The sequence below is a fragment of the Salvelinus namaycush genome, chromosome 8 (genome assembly GCF_016432855.1).
Source record: "Salvelinus namaycush isolate Seneca chromosome 8, SaNama_1.0, whole genome shotgun sequence".
NCBI lineage: Eukaryota > Metazoa > Chordata > Actinopteri > Salmoniformes > Salmonidae > Salvelinus > Salvelinus namaycush.
Window position 1 is genome coordinate 58,306,207 of NC_052314.1, and position 16,377 is coordinate 58,322,583.

The following is a 16,377-nucleotide window of genomic DNA, read 5'->3' on the forward strand; positions in this document are numbered from 1 at the left end:
GGTGTGCTTGAGATACCCGGATGTATTGTAATGTACTGAACAAGACTGGTTACTCGCATCAATGCCTCTGTCTCGTCATCTAACATTCAAACAGTAACGTTATGACTATAACTACTGTTCCCTGAAGGAGGGAAACGAGGTACGACACCCGTTTGGCCTCGCACCGTCCGTTACTGGGCTCGGTGAAGAGCGGTATTAAATTGAAGGAATGAATCCGAGCCTTACGCTTATCAACTGTGGAAGGCGGGACTGGCAGCGAGGAGTGGATTTCTTTGGCCTTCATTGGAATTTTAGATCCTTCAATCATAGTATGTTATACCTTGTTTCCCTCCTTCAGGGAACAGTAGTCATAACGTTACATTTACTATCCTGTTAGGGCCATCAACAGAGCTTTAGTGATGGGGGGGCGCTCATGCAGCTGGGGATCCGAAGTGCCCTGTGAGAGAGAGACAGGTTGCGATTACCACAGTTTGAGTGGGGCAGAAAGTTTCCTATGCTGAGGCAGTAAAGAGAGGATAGGGGTGAGTGATTTGACTGGGAGCCCCCTAGAGAGTAGGTCTGAAGAGAGAGATCCAGAGAGGATGATTTTTAGTAAGGTAGGATTTGAGTTTATTGCTATGGTTATTAAATGTACTGCACTGATGGAGCATAAATCCCAGGAAATAGATGTGGTAGTGACAGCAGCAGAGACATTGTTGGGTGTAAGAGTTTAGCGCAGAAGATCAACAGGGGGGTTCAAGAGAACTGTTCTCCTGGAGTAGGATCTGGTAGGGCTAAAGTAGTGGTGATAGTAGTGGGATAGGGGTGGTTGGTTTTTGAGGTATAGTGGTGTATATGTGTAGGGTTAGATGGTGGTGCGATTTACTTTTTCACTTCCCTTTTTAACTCCTCTTTTTGTTACAAAAGTGTAATTCACACTCCGACCTGTGACAGGCAGCAATACGCAACACAGCGTCTAGTCTGCCGGAAAATCACACAAAGACGTGACCAAGAAGAATTTCCAAGTTTGCGTTTTTATTGTTGTTACTGAAACCTTTATTAACACCCTGGAACTCAAAATATGACTAATTTAACTGCACAGCGTCACATACTTACCCCATGTAGTGTTTAATTCGCGTTGGAGACAGGTTGATACATGTTATGTAGGTAACGCTAGTTAGCTGCTAACAATGGCTAGCTGTATGGTTTTTCACACTCAAATAGCCTCCATCATGGAGGTGCTAGCGAATGCAGCCGTGGAAGAAATCTGTAAACTCGTGGACGACGACTATGCAGTGTTTCGTTTGGAAATAACTCAAAGCCAGAAAGAAAATAGGGCATTGCGTAGGAAACTACTGGAACTGAAGGTGGCACGGGAGCGCGCAGAGGACAATGCGAGAGCGCGTCCTCACCAGTCGTCCCAGTAGTGTCAGATACAGAGCAATGGCAAGAGGTACAGTACATTTAGCAGCAGGCCGAGACTTTGCGGCCCGTCCCCCTTTCCCCTCAGGCACCCATAATTGGGTCTAGGATTTTTTGGAGATAGTATGCAATAATTCCCCAAATTATTTCGCTATAACGTGCAAAGACACAATCATATTATAACCAGATTCTTGTTTTACTGCATTTCTTATTTACTCAATGAAAACAATGTGATGCATGGAACATAATACAGTATATTGTCAAATAAATAGTATATCAATAAGTTATGAGACATGTTACCTTACATCCTTGCCAATTGTTGACAGTGACAATAGTGTACAGTCGTGGTCAAAAGTTGAGAATGACACAAATATTAATTTTCACAGTCTGCTGCCTCAGTTTGTATGATGGCAATTTGCATATACTCCAGAATGTCATGAAGCGTGATCAAATGAATTGCAATTACAGTGGGGAGAAGAAGTATTTGATACACTGCCGATTTTGCAGGTTTTCCTACTTACAAAGCATGTAGAGGTCTGTAATTTTTTATCATAGGTACACTTCAACTGTGAGAGACGGAATCTAAAACAAAAATCCAGAAAATCACATTGTATGATTTTTAAGTAAATAATTTGCATTTTATTGCATGACATAAGTATTTGATACATCAGAAAAGCAGAACTTAATATTTGGTACAGAAACCTTTGTTTGCAATTACAGAGATCATACGTTTCCTGTAGTTCTTGACCCGGTTTGCACACACTGCAGCAGGGATTTTGGCCCACTCCTCCATACAGACCTTCTCCAGATCCTTCAGGTTTCGGGGCTGTCGCTGGGCAATACGGACTTTCAGCTCCCTCCAAAGATTTTCTATTGGGGTCAGGTCTGGAGACTGGCTAGGCCACTCCAGGACCTTGAAATGCTTCTTACGGAGCCACTCCTTAGTTGCCCTGGCTGTGTGTTTCGGGTCGTTGTCATGCTGGAAGACCCAACCACGACCCATCTTCAATGCTCTTACTGAGGGAAGGAGGTTGTTGGCCAAGATCTCGCGATACATGGCCCCATCCATCCTCCCCTCAATACGGTGCAGTCGTCCTGTCCCCTTTGCAGAAAAGCATCCCCAAAGAATGATGTTTCCACCTCCATGCTTCACGGTTGGGATGGTGTTCTTGGGGTTGTACTCATCCTTCTTCTTCCTCCAAACACGGCGAGTGGAGTTTAGACCAACAAGCTCTATTTTTGTCTCATTAGACCACATGACCTTCTCCCATTCCTCCTCTGGATCATCCAGATGGTCATTGGCAAACTTCAGACGGGCCTGGACATGCGCTGGCTTGAGCAGGGGGACCTTGCGTGCGCTGCAGGATTTTAATCCATGACGGCGTAGTGTGTTACTAATGGTTTTCTTTGAGACTGTGGTCCCAGCTCTCTTCAGGTCATTGACCAGGTCCTGCCGTGTAGTTCTGGGCTGATCCCTCACCTTCCTCATGATCATTAATGCCCCGCGGGGTGAGATCTTGCATGGAGCCCCAGACCGAGGGTGATTGACCGTCATTTTGAACTTCTTCCATTTTCTAATAATTGCGCCAACAGTTGTTGCCTTCTCACCAAGCTGCTTGCCTATTGTCCAGTAGCCCATCCCAGCCTTGTGCAGGTCTACAATTTTATCCCTGATGTCCTTACACAGCTCTCTGGTCTTGGCCATTGTGGAGAGGTTGGAGTCTGTTTGATTGAGTGTGTGGACAGGTGTCTTTTCTACAGGTAACGAGTTCAAACAGGTGCAGTTAATACAGGTAATGAGTGGAGAACAGGAGGGCTTCTTAAAGAAAAACTAACAGGTCTGTGAGAGCTGGAATTTTTACTGGTTGGTAGGTGATCAAATACTTATGTCATGCAATAAAATGCAAATTAATTACTTAAAATTACAGACCTCTACATGCTTTGTAAGTAGGAAAACCTGCAAAATCGGCAGTGTATCAAATACTTGTTCTCCCCACTGTAATTGCAAAGTCCCTCTTTGCCATGCAGATGAACTGAATCCCCAAAAAACATTTCCACTGCATTTCAGCCCTGCCACAAAAGGACCAGCTGACATCATGTCAGTGACTCTCTCGTTAACACAGGTGTGAGTGTTGACGAGGACAAGGCTGGAGATCACTCTGTCATGCTGATTGAGTTCGAATAACAGACTGGAAGCTTCAAAAGGAGGGTGGTGCTTGGAATCATTGTTCTTCCTCTGTCAGCCATGGTTACCTGCAAGGAAACACGTGCCGTCATCATTGCTTTGCACAAAAAGGGCTTCACAGGCAAGGACATTGCTGCCAGTAAGATTGCACCTAAATCAACCATTTATCGGATCATCAAGAACTTCAAGGAGAGCGGTTCAATTGTTTTGAAGAAGGCTACAGGGCGCCCAAGAAAGTCCAGCAAGCGCCAGGACCGTCTCCTAAAGTTGATTTAGCTGCGGGATCGGGGCACCATCAGTACAGAGCTTGCTCAGGAATGGCAGCAGGCAGGTGTGAGTGCATCTGCACGCACAGTGAGGCGAACACTTTTGGAGGATGACCTGGTGTCAAGAAGGGCAGCAAAGAAGCCACTTCTCTCCAGGAAAAACATCAGGGACAGACTGATATTTTGCAAAAGGTACAGGGATTGGACTGCTGATGACTGGGGTTAAGTCATTTTCTCTGATGAATCCCCTTTCCGATTGTTTGAGGCATCCTGAAAATAGCTTGTCCGGAGAAGACAAGGTGAGTGCTACCATCAGTCCTGTGTCATGCCAACAGTAAAGCATCCTGAGACCATTCATGTGTGGGGTTGCTTCTCAGCCAAGGGAGTGGGCTCACTCACAATTTTGCCTAAGAACACAGCCATTAATAAAGAATGGCACCAACACATCCTCCGAGAGCAACTTCTCCCAACCATCCAGTAACAGTTTGGTGACGAACAATGCCTTTTCCAGCATGATGGAGCACCTTTCCATAAGGCAAAAGTGATAACTAAGTGGCGCAGGGAACAAAACATCGATATTTTGGGTCCATGGGCAGGAAACTCCCCAGACCTTAATCCCATTGAGAACTTGTGGTCAATCTTCAAGAGGCGGGTGGACAAACAAAAACCCACAAATTCTGACAAACTCCAAGCATTGATTATGCAAGAATGGGCCCAGAAGTTAATTGACAGCATGCCAGGGCGAATTGCAGAGGTCTTGAAAAAGAAGGTTCAACACTGCAAATATTGACTATTTGCATCAACTTCATGTAATTGTCAAAAGCCTTTGACACTTATGAAATGCTTGTAATTATACTTCAGTATTCCATAGTAGCATCTGACAAAAATATCTAAAGTCACTGAAGCAGCAAACTTTGTGAAAATTAATATTTGTGTCATTCTCAACTTTTGGCCACGACTGTATAATATAGCCTTGAGCATTTACAGTATCTAACCTAACCACCACTTTTCTCCCACTCTCAGGTGAAGGACATCTCACTGGAGGCCACAGGAGCTTTGTGAAGCCAGCGGGACACAATACATGGAGAGATGACCAACCAATCACTGTTGATGAGGGGAGTGGAACCTCAACCCAGCACTTTATTGTGATTGAGGTTAGTGTTGCATAAAGAATGAGAGTTACTTTGTAAATAAAATGTGCCTGTTTATTTCAGTAGGGCTCCCCTCAGTTATTCACTTGCTGACATGTACAGTACATCCTCATTTACCTGCCATAGGGGAACTTGTGAGACTTCTCTACTAAGTACTGGTAATAACCTCTCTTATTGTGTCAGTCTGCAGATGCAGAGGCTGCAGGTCCTGGAGTCAAGCTGGAGAGGTTTGAAGGAGTGGAGGACCCACGGCACAACAGAGACATCCAGTCTGGAGCGCCCCCTGTAGCCACGGAGAACCCCACCACCACCCCAGTGCAGTCCAGGACACGATGCCTCATCACGGAGGTCAGTGGAACGCCGAACGCCATCCTCAAGTCAGAGACAGACACCAAGACTTTAACTGTACACACAGGATCTGACCACAGATCAAACCCAGAGAGACTCGGGTTGGGGAGACTGGGCTGTCATCCTGCTCCCAGCTCAGAGTATTTACCGGTATTTCACCAGAGGACGGTTCATTCCTGTGGGGATGGTGATGGTGACGCGTTTGACACTGGCGGTGATGATCCATCTTGTTCTTACGCTACAGAGATGGACCCTGTCAACATATCCTTGGGTTTAGAGACACAGACTGATCTGTCTAGAGGGGACTGGAACCGGTACAGTAGTAGTGTATACTCTGAAGGGTGCCTAGATACGAAAGGGGAGGGTCTGATTGTAGATGAAGTGACTGTGAAAGTGGAGGGCGACGTTCCTCCCACATGGAATGCAGATAGTCACCTAGGGGACGGAAACTCACAGGGCAGAGATTTATTTGATTACAGGGGAAGCTTAGAGACAAATCTAAATGTTGCCACCCACTCCCTTTTACACACGTTCAAGGATCGCGACCCAGACTCCACTTCGATGGAGCCTTCCGATTCACACAGCCTTGTCCTTTTCGATCAGGTATTGAACTCAAACGACACGACTAGAGCCCAGGCTCATGGAGGGGGAGCCACATTAGGCAATAGTAAAGAGAAACGGTTCCTCTGCATGTTCTGTAACAAAGGCTTCAGCTGCCCCCAGAAGGTGGAGATCCACCGGAGGGTCCACACAGGGGAGAAACCATTCAGCTGTCCCCAGTGTCACATGCGCTTCGCCCAGGCCTGCAGCCTGAAGAGGCACCAGAGGGTCCACACAGGGGAGAAACCCTACAGCTGCCCCCAGTGTGAGAAGAGGTTTTCTCGCCAGCACCAGCTGAAGACGCACCTGAAGGTCCACACGGGAGAAAGGCCGTTTGCCTGTACGCACTGCGGGAAGAGGTTCTCCGAGAGGAGCTACCTCAGGATACACCAGCAGAAAAAACATTCCAGCCTATAACATGGAAAGTAACCATTCCACTCGATAGCTTCTGATGTTTAGATGAAACCCTGCATTAAAGACAAAGATTAATTTATTGTTGTCAGCAGAAAAGGCCCAGAGATGCATTTGGAATAACGAGAGTTACAGATTTCAGTGTTGAATATTCCTGAGTAGAATATTACATCCAAACATGGTGTGATATGTAAGGCATATACAGTGCCTTTGGAAAGTATTCAGACCCCTTGACTTTTTCCACATTTTGTTTCATTACAGCCTTATTCTATAATGGATTAAATAAATAAAAAATCCTCAGCAATCTATACACAATACCCCATAATGCGAAAACAGGAATACCTTATTTACATAAGTATTCAGACCCTTTGCTATGAGAAATTGAGCTCAGGTGCATCCTGTTTCCATTGATCATCCTTGAGGAAAGTTCTACAACTTGATTGGAGTCCACCTATGGTAAAGTAAATTGATTGGACATGATTTGGCAAGGCACACACCTGTCTGTATAAGGTCACACAGTTGACAGAGCATGTCAGAGTAAAAACCAAGCCACGAGGTCGAAGGATTTGTCCGTAGAGCTCCAAGACAGGATTATGTCGAGGCACAGATCTGGAGAAGGGTACCAAAACATTTCTGCAGCATTGAAGGTCTCCAAGAACACAGTGGCCTCCATCATTCTTAAATGAAGAAGTTTGGAACCACCAAGACTCTTCCTGGAGCTGGCTGCAGGTAGACTCAGCAAATCTCTAGACTCAAATGATGTAGAAGTACAAAGTAAAAACAGCAGTAGTGGGTTAATTTGAGCAACAACTAAGAACGTTGAAGCGAGAGGCTATACTTCTCTGCGGTTTTGTTCCCGCTGCTGTGCACATGCGCAGATACTCTTTGTGACTAGGTCAGAACAAAGTCTTGCATCTCACTCATCGCAATATCTGCAGTGCTGCTCGTGGAAACCTCATAACGCTGAGTCTTCCTTGAAAGACAAAGGTTGATTTTCATCCACAGATTAATTTGGACTAACAAGAGTAACAGATTTCAGTGTTGAGTATTCCTGGGTAGAATATTGCATCTAGACAATGTGTGATATATAAGGCATATATAAGCCTAACAAGTCTGTTACATATTGTGTTTGTACTGTATATGATGTTCACAAATGCCTATTTCACTGCTTCCATTCAATTAAAATTTCCCAAGACACTTTTAATGAGAAAATGAATGCAGAATTTGTTTTGAGACGTATGTGGGGTTTTCATATGGCGTAAGTTAAAACTTGTTTATGTTTAATAAACACAAAATGGGACTTTTCATTCTAAGACTTTCATTGAGACTCTCTTTTGTACACATCACATCTGATCTCACCCTATTCTGCATACACCCAACAGTGCTTTATAACCAATATACACTTACTAAATATACCTACAAATACCCACACACTAACAAACACCTACTGTATGTCAAAATAGTTTAGTCAGGTTTGTCTGATGACTTTTGACTTATCATAGCTGACTTATATTTACCCACAACATCATATTTATGTCCACCATGATGGGTTTAACAACAATGAAGTAATTCTGTAACTACAGTATAGGACTCAAACGTAGTGGGGATGGGTAAACACTCCATGTTGAAATTGTGTTTATTATCTGTGTGTACTTACCTGAGGGAGTGTATGTCTGTGTAATCTGTATCACCTGTCTCTTCCAGGAGGAGGAGGGTCCAGAGGTGCTGCTGGTGAAGGAGGAGGAGGAGGGTCTGGGGAACCCTGAGGGGACCATAGTCAGAGAGGACAACCAGACTACACCTGAACCCACAGAGGAACCAACTGAGCAGCACAGGATCACACATAGTCTCACTGAGGTATGGATAAGGGCCAGGTCTTGATTAATAACTCATTGTCCAATCAGAAGATGCTCCATAGCAGGGTGCTCATATCAGATTTCTTGATCCAACATCCTCTCACTCTGTATCTCTTACAGTCAGTAGACATGGAGGCTGGGAAGCCTGATCTGCTGCTGGTCAAAGAGGAGACAATAGAAGACAGACCAGAGAGCATTGACCTGCTGACTGGACTAAAGATGGGGGAGCAAGGTACGGGAGAAATACATATAGCCTACATACAGTAATAGATCTTCAATGGGAATAGTGATGCACCTGGCTATTGACGACAAAAAAATCCATATGTAGAGTTCTCTGCCATGTTTGTAAAGTCTATTTTCTAAACTCTTCCTGAAGGTGGTTGGCTGGAGGATAACAGAGGCGACTGGGCGGCCATATTGGATTACCATACGGGTGCAGCCAAGGGCCCAGGGGACAACATCACTGAGCAGGCCAGGACCAAAGGCGACATAGTGGAGGTCAGTGGATGGGACAGCGTCTTGAACTCTGGGCTGGGGAACAACACTGTTAACCACAACCAGAAACAGACTGACGAACACAAAACAACAACCAAACTTAGTCTCCATGACGACAGACTAGCTGAGACTAGAGCGAGGTGTAGATTTGGTCTGCAGAGACAGGGAGGTGTCCGTATGCAGTGGAAGAGAACAGACACAGACTCTGCTAGAGATGCTCCGTCCTGCTCCTATAGTTGTGATTCAGAGAGACTGATGGCGCCTCAGGTTAACCCCCTAACAGGTGCTGCCTTCAGCCTGCCTTCCCTAGGATCTATCAACTGGAACATGGACCCTGCAACAACACAGACACTCCCTGGCCTTCATCCTCCTCACACTCTCCAAATGTTAAACCAGACCTCAGACAAGCCCATTGACAAATTACAGTAGTAGTGCTATCAGCAGATATAGTGGCAAGGAGAAGCGCTTCCTGTGTTTGTTCTGTGGGAATGCCTTCACTTTCCCCAAGCAGGTGAAGATCCACCAGAGGATGGACAAGGGGGAGAAACTATTCGGGTGCCACCTGTGCCTGGCCAGTTTACCAGACACATCCAACCTGAAGAGGCACCAGAGGGTCCACACAGAAGAGAAATCCTACAGCTGCCCCCAGTGCGAGAAGAGGTTCTCCCACCAGCACCATCTGACGATGCATCTGAAGGGCCACACGGGAGAGAAGCTGTTCGCCTATACACACTGCGAGATGAGGTTCTCAGAGAGGAGCTACCTCAGGATACACCAACAGAAAATGCACACGGCCCATGTATAGTGACATATAATATAGTATTAGTTAGTTTGTAATTAATTCTGTTGGTTTTGGATGTAGTAGGGAAGTGAGGAAATAATGTGTATGATGAGGCAGAGTAGATGATATGGTGATGGTTGGTATGATGGTGTCTGTAAAAATGCTTCACTGATGAAAAGTGAGAACCTTGTCCTGTTTGATACTGTGGTTTATAGTGAAATACCAAGTGTCTTATTACATTTTTCCTTAAAAATATTTAAAAATATATTCTATCAAAGTGAAGGTTCCAGATTTAACTGTATGACCATATTGTTAAACTGAATTACAAAATTGACAGACTATTTTTTAAATAATTGCAGCGACTGAGTTTCCCTTATCTCAGTGGAACAAAACATTATACATTTTCTTTATCAACACATATGGACATTATTTATATTTATGTATTTATAATAAACTCCAATGGCTCCATATTGTTAGGTACTTGAATCGCAGTGTTTGATATGGGCTTGACTGTGGTAAACATTTTATCATGTCATATTTTTGTGTGTACAGCAAAGTTTCTTATGTAAAACTTTATACTTTTCTGTTCAATTTGTGTTTAAAGTCTGCAGTCCATGAGGACCTGCTGATATCCGGTGTTGCTGGCTGGAAATACTGGACCTCTGAGGTGGCTGGTCACAAACCATGGCCCCGGATCAGAACCGTAGATCAGGGGCCATCACTCTTCCTTCCAGAGTCGGAACAAGGACCGAACCACGAGGGACAGAGACTCCACCACACAAAACACAACCAGTGGACAGGGGGACTGAACAACCTCAGTCCTGGTGGTCATCAGAGAGACAGAGCCTCAAGTCAGGGATCCAGTCTGCAGCCCAGACCCTTCTCTTCACAGTCTCAGTGCAGGGATGGAGCAGGGCCTGGGGCTGATAGAGATAGACCCTCCTGTTCCTATGATACAAACACCACAGTATCCATGATGAACAGAGCAGGTCACCTTAGGCTTCAGCCTTCACAGAGAGTGGTGGGAGACCCCCCTGGTGGTAGTCTATCAGGAAATCTGTCTTCTCCTTCAGAGTCTCCTCTAATGCCTGGTGACTGGGTTCATAGAAAGCCTGGACCTGGGTCTAGCCTTCCTCAGTTACCTCATGGTTACTCCACTAATACAGACAAGGTCAGGATGGGTGTTCACCACAAGAGGTACCTAGCCTATAACACAGCACACAATCCCAACAACACCCAAACAATGGCTAGAGGTCAAGGAGGGAGCTCAAAGACTAACCATCTGAGGGGGGTCGCACCTGCTTCTACCTCCTCTGGTGTCATTGGGTCACAACGTGGGAGGCTGAGCGTTAGGACGGACGCCGACAAGCTTTACTCCTGCTCCACATGTGGGAAGCGCTTCGCTGAGGCAAACTATGTAAAGGAGCACCAGACCGTTCACACCAAGGAGAGGCCCTTTAAGTGCAAACTATGTTACAAGAGCTTCTCCTTCCGGAGTAGCCTTATCAGACATAGGAGTGTCCACAATGTGGAGAAATCGGAGCAGTGTGGCTAGAGAGGGCTCCCGAGTGGCGCAGCGGTCTAAAGCATTGCATCTCAGTGCTAGAGGCATCACTACAGACCCTGGTTCGATTCCAGGCTGTATCACAACCAGCCGTGATTGGGAGGCCCATACGGCGGCGCACAATTGGCTCACCGTCGTCCGGGTTAGGATTTGGCCGGGGTAGGCCGTCATTGTAAATAAGAATTTGTTCTTAACTGACTTGCCTAGTTAAATAAAAAAAATGTGAAGATGTACACAGGGGACCATACTTTAGCCATCATGTGAAGTGACCTGGAGTAAGAGCAGTGGTGTTCTGGAGGTGGGCAGAACGCCAGTGGGCAATGAGTATACTCACTTCTTAATCCCCACGATGCATATCAAAGTAGTGTAGTGGAGGTATACACTGTGTCAATAAGGCTGATGGTACAGATTACATTTACATTACATTTAAGTCATTTAGCAGACGCTCTTATCCAGAGCAACTTACATTTAACCTTTATTTAACTAGGCAAGTCAGTTAAGAACAAATTCTTATTTTTCAATGACGGCCTAGGAACAGTGGGTTAACTGCCTTGTTCAGGGGCAGAACGACAGATTTGTACCTTGTCAGCTCGGGGATTTGAACTTGCAACCTTTCGGTTACTAGCCCAATGCTCTAACCACTAGGCTACCCTGCCGCCACAGATCTAGAATGTTTATCTTACAATGTTGATAAACTATTATTTCTTCACATTTTCGCAATGTGCACACAGTGGTAGGCCTATGCGCAAATGATCCAAAATGCAATTTGTGGGGGAAAAACTGTGTGCAACCGGGTCATCAGGAGGGATCAGCCAATCGTGAGGAATAAAATTGGCTACTTCAAAATGGAGATAGGCTCAGTGGCGCTGCCCAAAATGGCACGGATACAGTGATGATACCTCTTTCCATCTCTATGTTTTGTCCTGACTGAGAAAGACTAATATGGATTCTATTATTTTAGGTCATTTAGAGTATATGTCACTGTTTCACATTAAAACAATTACACAGGGCACCTTTTCTTCCTGTTTGGGAATTATTTGGCACCACTTCACCACTGGGTAAGAGGACAATTAACCACTCATTAACCCTTTGTTAACTTGTCATTTGAAATAGGATTGTGTAAATACCTGTTTTTAGAGAGACAATACCTAGGCAAGAACAACCTAGACTAGAACAAGGACAGTTTAATATTTACCTTCCTGAGGTGATGTAGATGGAATAAAGTAATTCTATTATTTTCTACTCTATTGTTGCTAACACGCTGTTCTTTCTAAACAAGTCTGCTCACAGCTTGAAAGATACTGATCATAGGAGATGTGGGGCTCTATTTCCGGCTGGCGTTATGGCAGGGCAAGCACAGATTAGTTTGCAATTTCAGTATGTAAAAACTGACACCACATGCGCAAGGTTCAGCAATTGTCCTGACTAATCTCAGCTCACTAGCTCTGAGGTGGGAGGAGTGGCAATATTTAAGGTGTGTCCTTGAAAACATGTGCAAAAGTGACACTCATGCAGCGCATATCGAGACATTTAAGACCAATGAAAAGCAGGTCTTAGTTGTAACTCGCTTGGTAAGGGCATGGAATTTGTGAGCGGAAATGCAATTTATCCAGCTGTGACGCAGATTGCGTTTATACTCATGGAACAAGAGAAGATACGTGCTTTTTATGCCGGTAACTCTTATATTAATAAACATTTTTCTTTTTAATTTGGTTTAAATTGATTAAAAACCAAGCATAATAGCCTCTCTTCCCTTCAATGAAGGCTGGAGGTTAATTAAAGTGCAGGCTGTCAGCTTTAATTTGTATTTTCACCCATATTGAGTGAACCGTTTAGCTATAAAATATCCGCTGGAGATAGATGATACCGGAGTTTCCCAAGAATCAATGGGTGCATACCATTAAAAATAAGTCCAGAAATGTATGAAGTAACTGCAGATTTTCCCTTTAAAGGGGCAATCTGCAGTTTCTACATACATTTTTGTTCTCATAAATTAATATGTACCCATTGATTCTTGAATAATATAACTTAGAATTGCCTCATGAGCTTAGTTCAACTGTCTAACCCCATCAGAACCCAAAATATACAATTGTCCAATATTTGTAAACAAAGTAAATGTAAACAAACACTATATAGCCTCAAAACATGGTTAAAACTAGAATTTTGATGACATTTACAGTGACACCTACCCCAGCCAAACCCAGACAATGCTGGGCCAATTGTGCACTACCCTATGAGACTCCCAATCATGGCCGGATGTGATACAGCCTGGATTCAAACCAGAGACTGTAGTGACGCATCTTGCACTGAGATGCAGTGCCTTAGGCCACCGCTGCACCTCTCTGGAGCCCAAGTGGATGGTCAGTCCTTGCATCCATAGCTATACCTATGAATTTGAGAGCGGTTACATTTTTCCAACCGCATCCCTCAGCTTTTGACAGAAACGGGAGGGGACTTGTTTCAACTACTGATTGGCGCTTTAATGTGTAATGTATCCCACTGCTGGCTTGCTTCTGAAGCTAAGAAAGGTTGGTCCTGGTCTGTCCCTGGATGGGAGAGCAGATGCTGCTGGAAGTGGCCAGTAGGAGTCACCCTTTCCACTGCCTTAGGCATTGCCCTCTGTTGGGTGCTGTCTTTCGGATGGGACGTTAAACGGGTGTCCTGACTCTCTGTGGTCACTAAAGATCCCATGGCAATTATCGTAAGAGTAGGGGTGTTAACCCCGGTGTCCTGGCTAAATTCCCAATCTGGCCTTCATACCATCATGGCCACCTAATCATCCTCAGCTTACAATTGGCTCATTCATCCCCCCTCCTCTCCCCTGTAATTATTCCCCAGGTTGTTGCTGTAAATGAGAATGTGTTCTCAGTAAACTTACCTGGTAAAATAAGGGTTAAATAAATAACAGCCTCCACTCTTTTGGGAGGGCTTTCCACTAGATGTTGAAACATTCCTGCGGGGACTTGCTTCCATTCAGCAATGAGCATTAGTGAGGTCGGGTACTGATTAGAGGTAGACCGGTTATGATTTTTCAACGCCGATACCGATTATTGGAGGACCAAAAAAAGCCGATACCGATTAATCGGCCAATTTTAAAATTGAATTTTAAAAATATATATTTTAATATTATATATTTATTTGTAATAATGACAATTACAACAATACTGAATGAACAATGAGCACTTTTATTTGAACTTAATATAATATATACAGTTGAAGTCAGAAGTTTACATACACCTTAGCCAAATACATTTAAACTCAGTTTTTCACAATTCCTGACATTTAATCCAAGTAAAAATTCCCTGTTTTAGGTCAGTTAGGATCATCACTTTATTTTAAGAATGTGAAATGTCAGAATAATAGTAGAGAGAATTAATTCTTTCATCACATTCCCAGTGGATCAGAAGTTTACATACATTCAATTAGTATTTGGTAGCATTACCTTTAAATTGTTTAACTTGGGTCAAACATTTTGGGTTGCCTTCCACAAGCTTCCCACAATAAGTTGGGGGAATTTTGGCCCATTCCTCCTGACAGAGCTGGTGTAACTGAGTCAGGTTTGTAGGCCTCCTTGCTCGCACACGCTTTTTCAGTTCTGCACACAAATTTTCTATAGGATTGAGGTCAGGGCTTTGTGATGGCCACTCCAATACCTTGACTTTGTTGTCCTTAAGCCATTTTGCCACAACTTTGGAAGTATGCTTGGGGTCATTGTCCATTTGGAAGACTCATTTGCGACCAAGCTTTAACTTCCTGACTGATGTCTTGAGCTGTTGCTTCAATATATCCACATAATTTCCTCCCTCATGATGACATCTATTTTGTGAAGTGCACCAGTCCCTCCTGCAGCAAAGCACCCCCAAAACATGATGCTGCCACGTGCTTCACGGTTGGGATGGTGTTCTTCGGCTTGCAAGCGTCCCCCCTTTTCCTCCAAACATAACGATGGGTATTATGGCCAAACAGGTTTATTTTTGTTTCATCAGACCGGAGGACATTTCTCCAAAAAGTACGATCTTTGTCCCCATGTGCAGTTGCAAACCGTAGTCTGGCTTTTTTAATGGCGGTTTTGGAGCAGTGGCTTCTTCCTTGTTGAGCGGCCTTTCAGGTTATGTCGATATAGGACTCGTTTTACTGGGGACATAGATACTTTTGTACCTGTTTCCTCCAGCATCTTTACAAGGTCCTTTGCTGTTGTTCAGGGATTGATTTGCACTTTTCGCACCAAAGTACGTTCATCTCTAGGAGACAGAACGCGTCTCCTTCCTGAGCGGTATGACGGCTGCGTGGTCCCATGGTGTTTATACTTGCGTACTATTGTTTGTACAGATGAACGTGGTACCTTCAGGCGTTTGGAAATTGCTCCCAAGGATGAACCAGACTTGTGAAGGTCTACAATTTTTTTTCAGAGGTCTTGGCTGATTTCTTTTGATTTTCCCATGATGTCAAGCAAAGAGGCACTGAGTTTGAAGGTAGGCCTTGAAATATATCCACAGGTACACCTCCAATTGACTCAAATGATGTCAATTAGCCTATCAGAAGCTTCTAAAGCCATGAAATCGTTTTCTGGAATTTTTCAAGCTGTTTAAAGTCACAGTCAACTTAGTGTATGTAAACTTCTGACTCACTGGAATTTTGATACAGTGCATTATAAGTGAAATAATCTGTCTGTAAACAATTGTTGGACAAATTACTTGTCATGCACAAAGTAGATGTCCTAACCGACTTGCCAAAACTATAGTTTGTTAACAAGACTTTTGTGGAGTGGTGGAAAAACAAGTTTTAATGACTCCAACCTAAGTGTATATAAACTTCTGACTTCAACTTAAATAAAATCTATTTAGTCTCAAATAAATAATGAAATATGCTCAATTTGCTTTACATAATGCAAAAACACAGTGTTGGAGAAGAAAGTAAAGGTGCAATATATGCCATGTAAAAAATATAACGTTTGAGTTCCTTGCTCAGAACATATGAAAGCTGGTGGTTAAAAATTCCCAGTTCTTCAATTTTCCCAGTTAAGAAGTTTTAGGTTATAGGAATTATGACGTGTTGACTATTTCTCTCTATATCATTTGTATTTGTATTGTATTGTATTTTTATTCATATACCTTTGACTATTGGATGTTCTAATAGGCACTTTAGTATTGCCAGCCTATAAACAGCGCTGTGATCAAGCATTGCTAAGAGCTGTGGGCAAACGCAGAAAAGTTTGAATGAATGCTTACGAGCCTGCTGCTGCCTACCACCGCTCAGTCAGACTGCTCTATCAAATATCAAATCATAGACTTAATTATAATATAATAAACACAGAAATAC

At 43.8% G+C, this 16,377-nt stretch overlaps 3 protein-coding genes across 3 annotated transcripts in view; all 3 read left to right on the forward strand.

Moving 5' to 3' along the window:
* The window catches only part of LOC120052962 (transcription factor Ken-like), a 181,375-nt gene that overhangs the window by 60,501 nt on the left and 104,497 nt on the right, over positions 1-16,377 (forward strand). The gene's annotated exons all lie outside the window — the stretch shown is intronic.
* On the forward strand, positions 5,360-6,621 carry LOC120053008 (gastrula zinc finger protein XlCGF49.1-like). The gene has a single exon (XM_039000260.1). It carries the CDS (start codon positions 5,598-5,600, stop codon positions 6,366-6,368), a length of 771 nt encoding a protein of 256 aa, XP_038856188.1. The 5' UTR covers positions 5,360-5,597; the 3' UTR covers positions 6,369-6,621.
* On the forward strand, positions 8,071-11,116 carry LOC120052977 (zinc finger protein 205-like). Its single transcript, XM_039000228.1, has 4 exons — positions 8,071-8,219; positions 8,339-8,450; positions 8,595-8,716; positions 10,099-11,116. Exons 2-4 carry the CDS (start codon positions 8,348-8,350, stop codon positions 11,047-11,049), a joined length of 1,176 nt encoding a protein of 391 aa, XP_038856156.1. The 5' UTR covers positions 8,071-8,219; positions 8,339-8,347; the 3' UTR covers positions 11,050-11,116.

Bases quoted from the DNA above. Each gene is read 5' to 3' on its own strand.
- LOC120053008 (XM_039000260.1), top strand. From the start codon at position 5,598: ATGGACCCTGTCAACATATCCTTGGGTTTAGAGACACAGACTGATCTG.
- LOC120052977 (XM_039000228.1), top strand. From the start codon at position 8,348: ATGGAGGCTGGGAAGCCTGATCTGCTGCTGGTCAAAGAGGAGACAATA. The intron at 8,451-8,594 runs GTACGGGAGAAA...CTCTTCCTGAAG, and splicing joins ACTAAAGATGGGGGAGCAAG to GTGGTTGGCTGGAGGATAAC. The intron at 8,717-10,098 runs GTCAGTGGATGG...TTGTGTTTAAAG, and splicing joins CCAAAGGCGACATAGTGGAG to TCTGCAGTCCATGAGGACCT.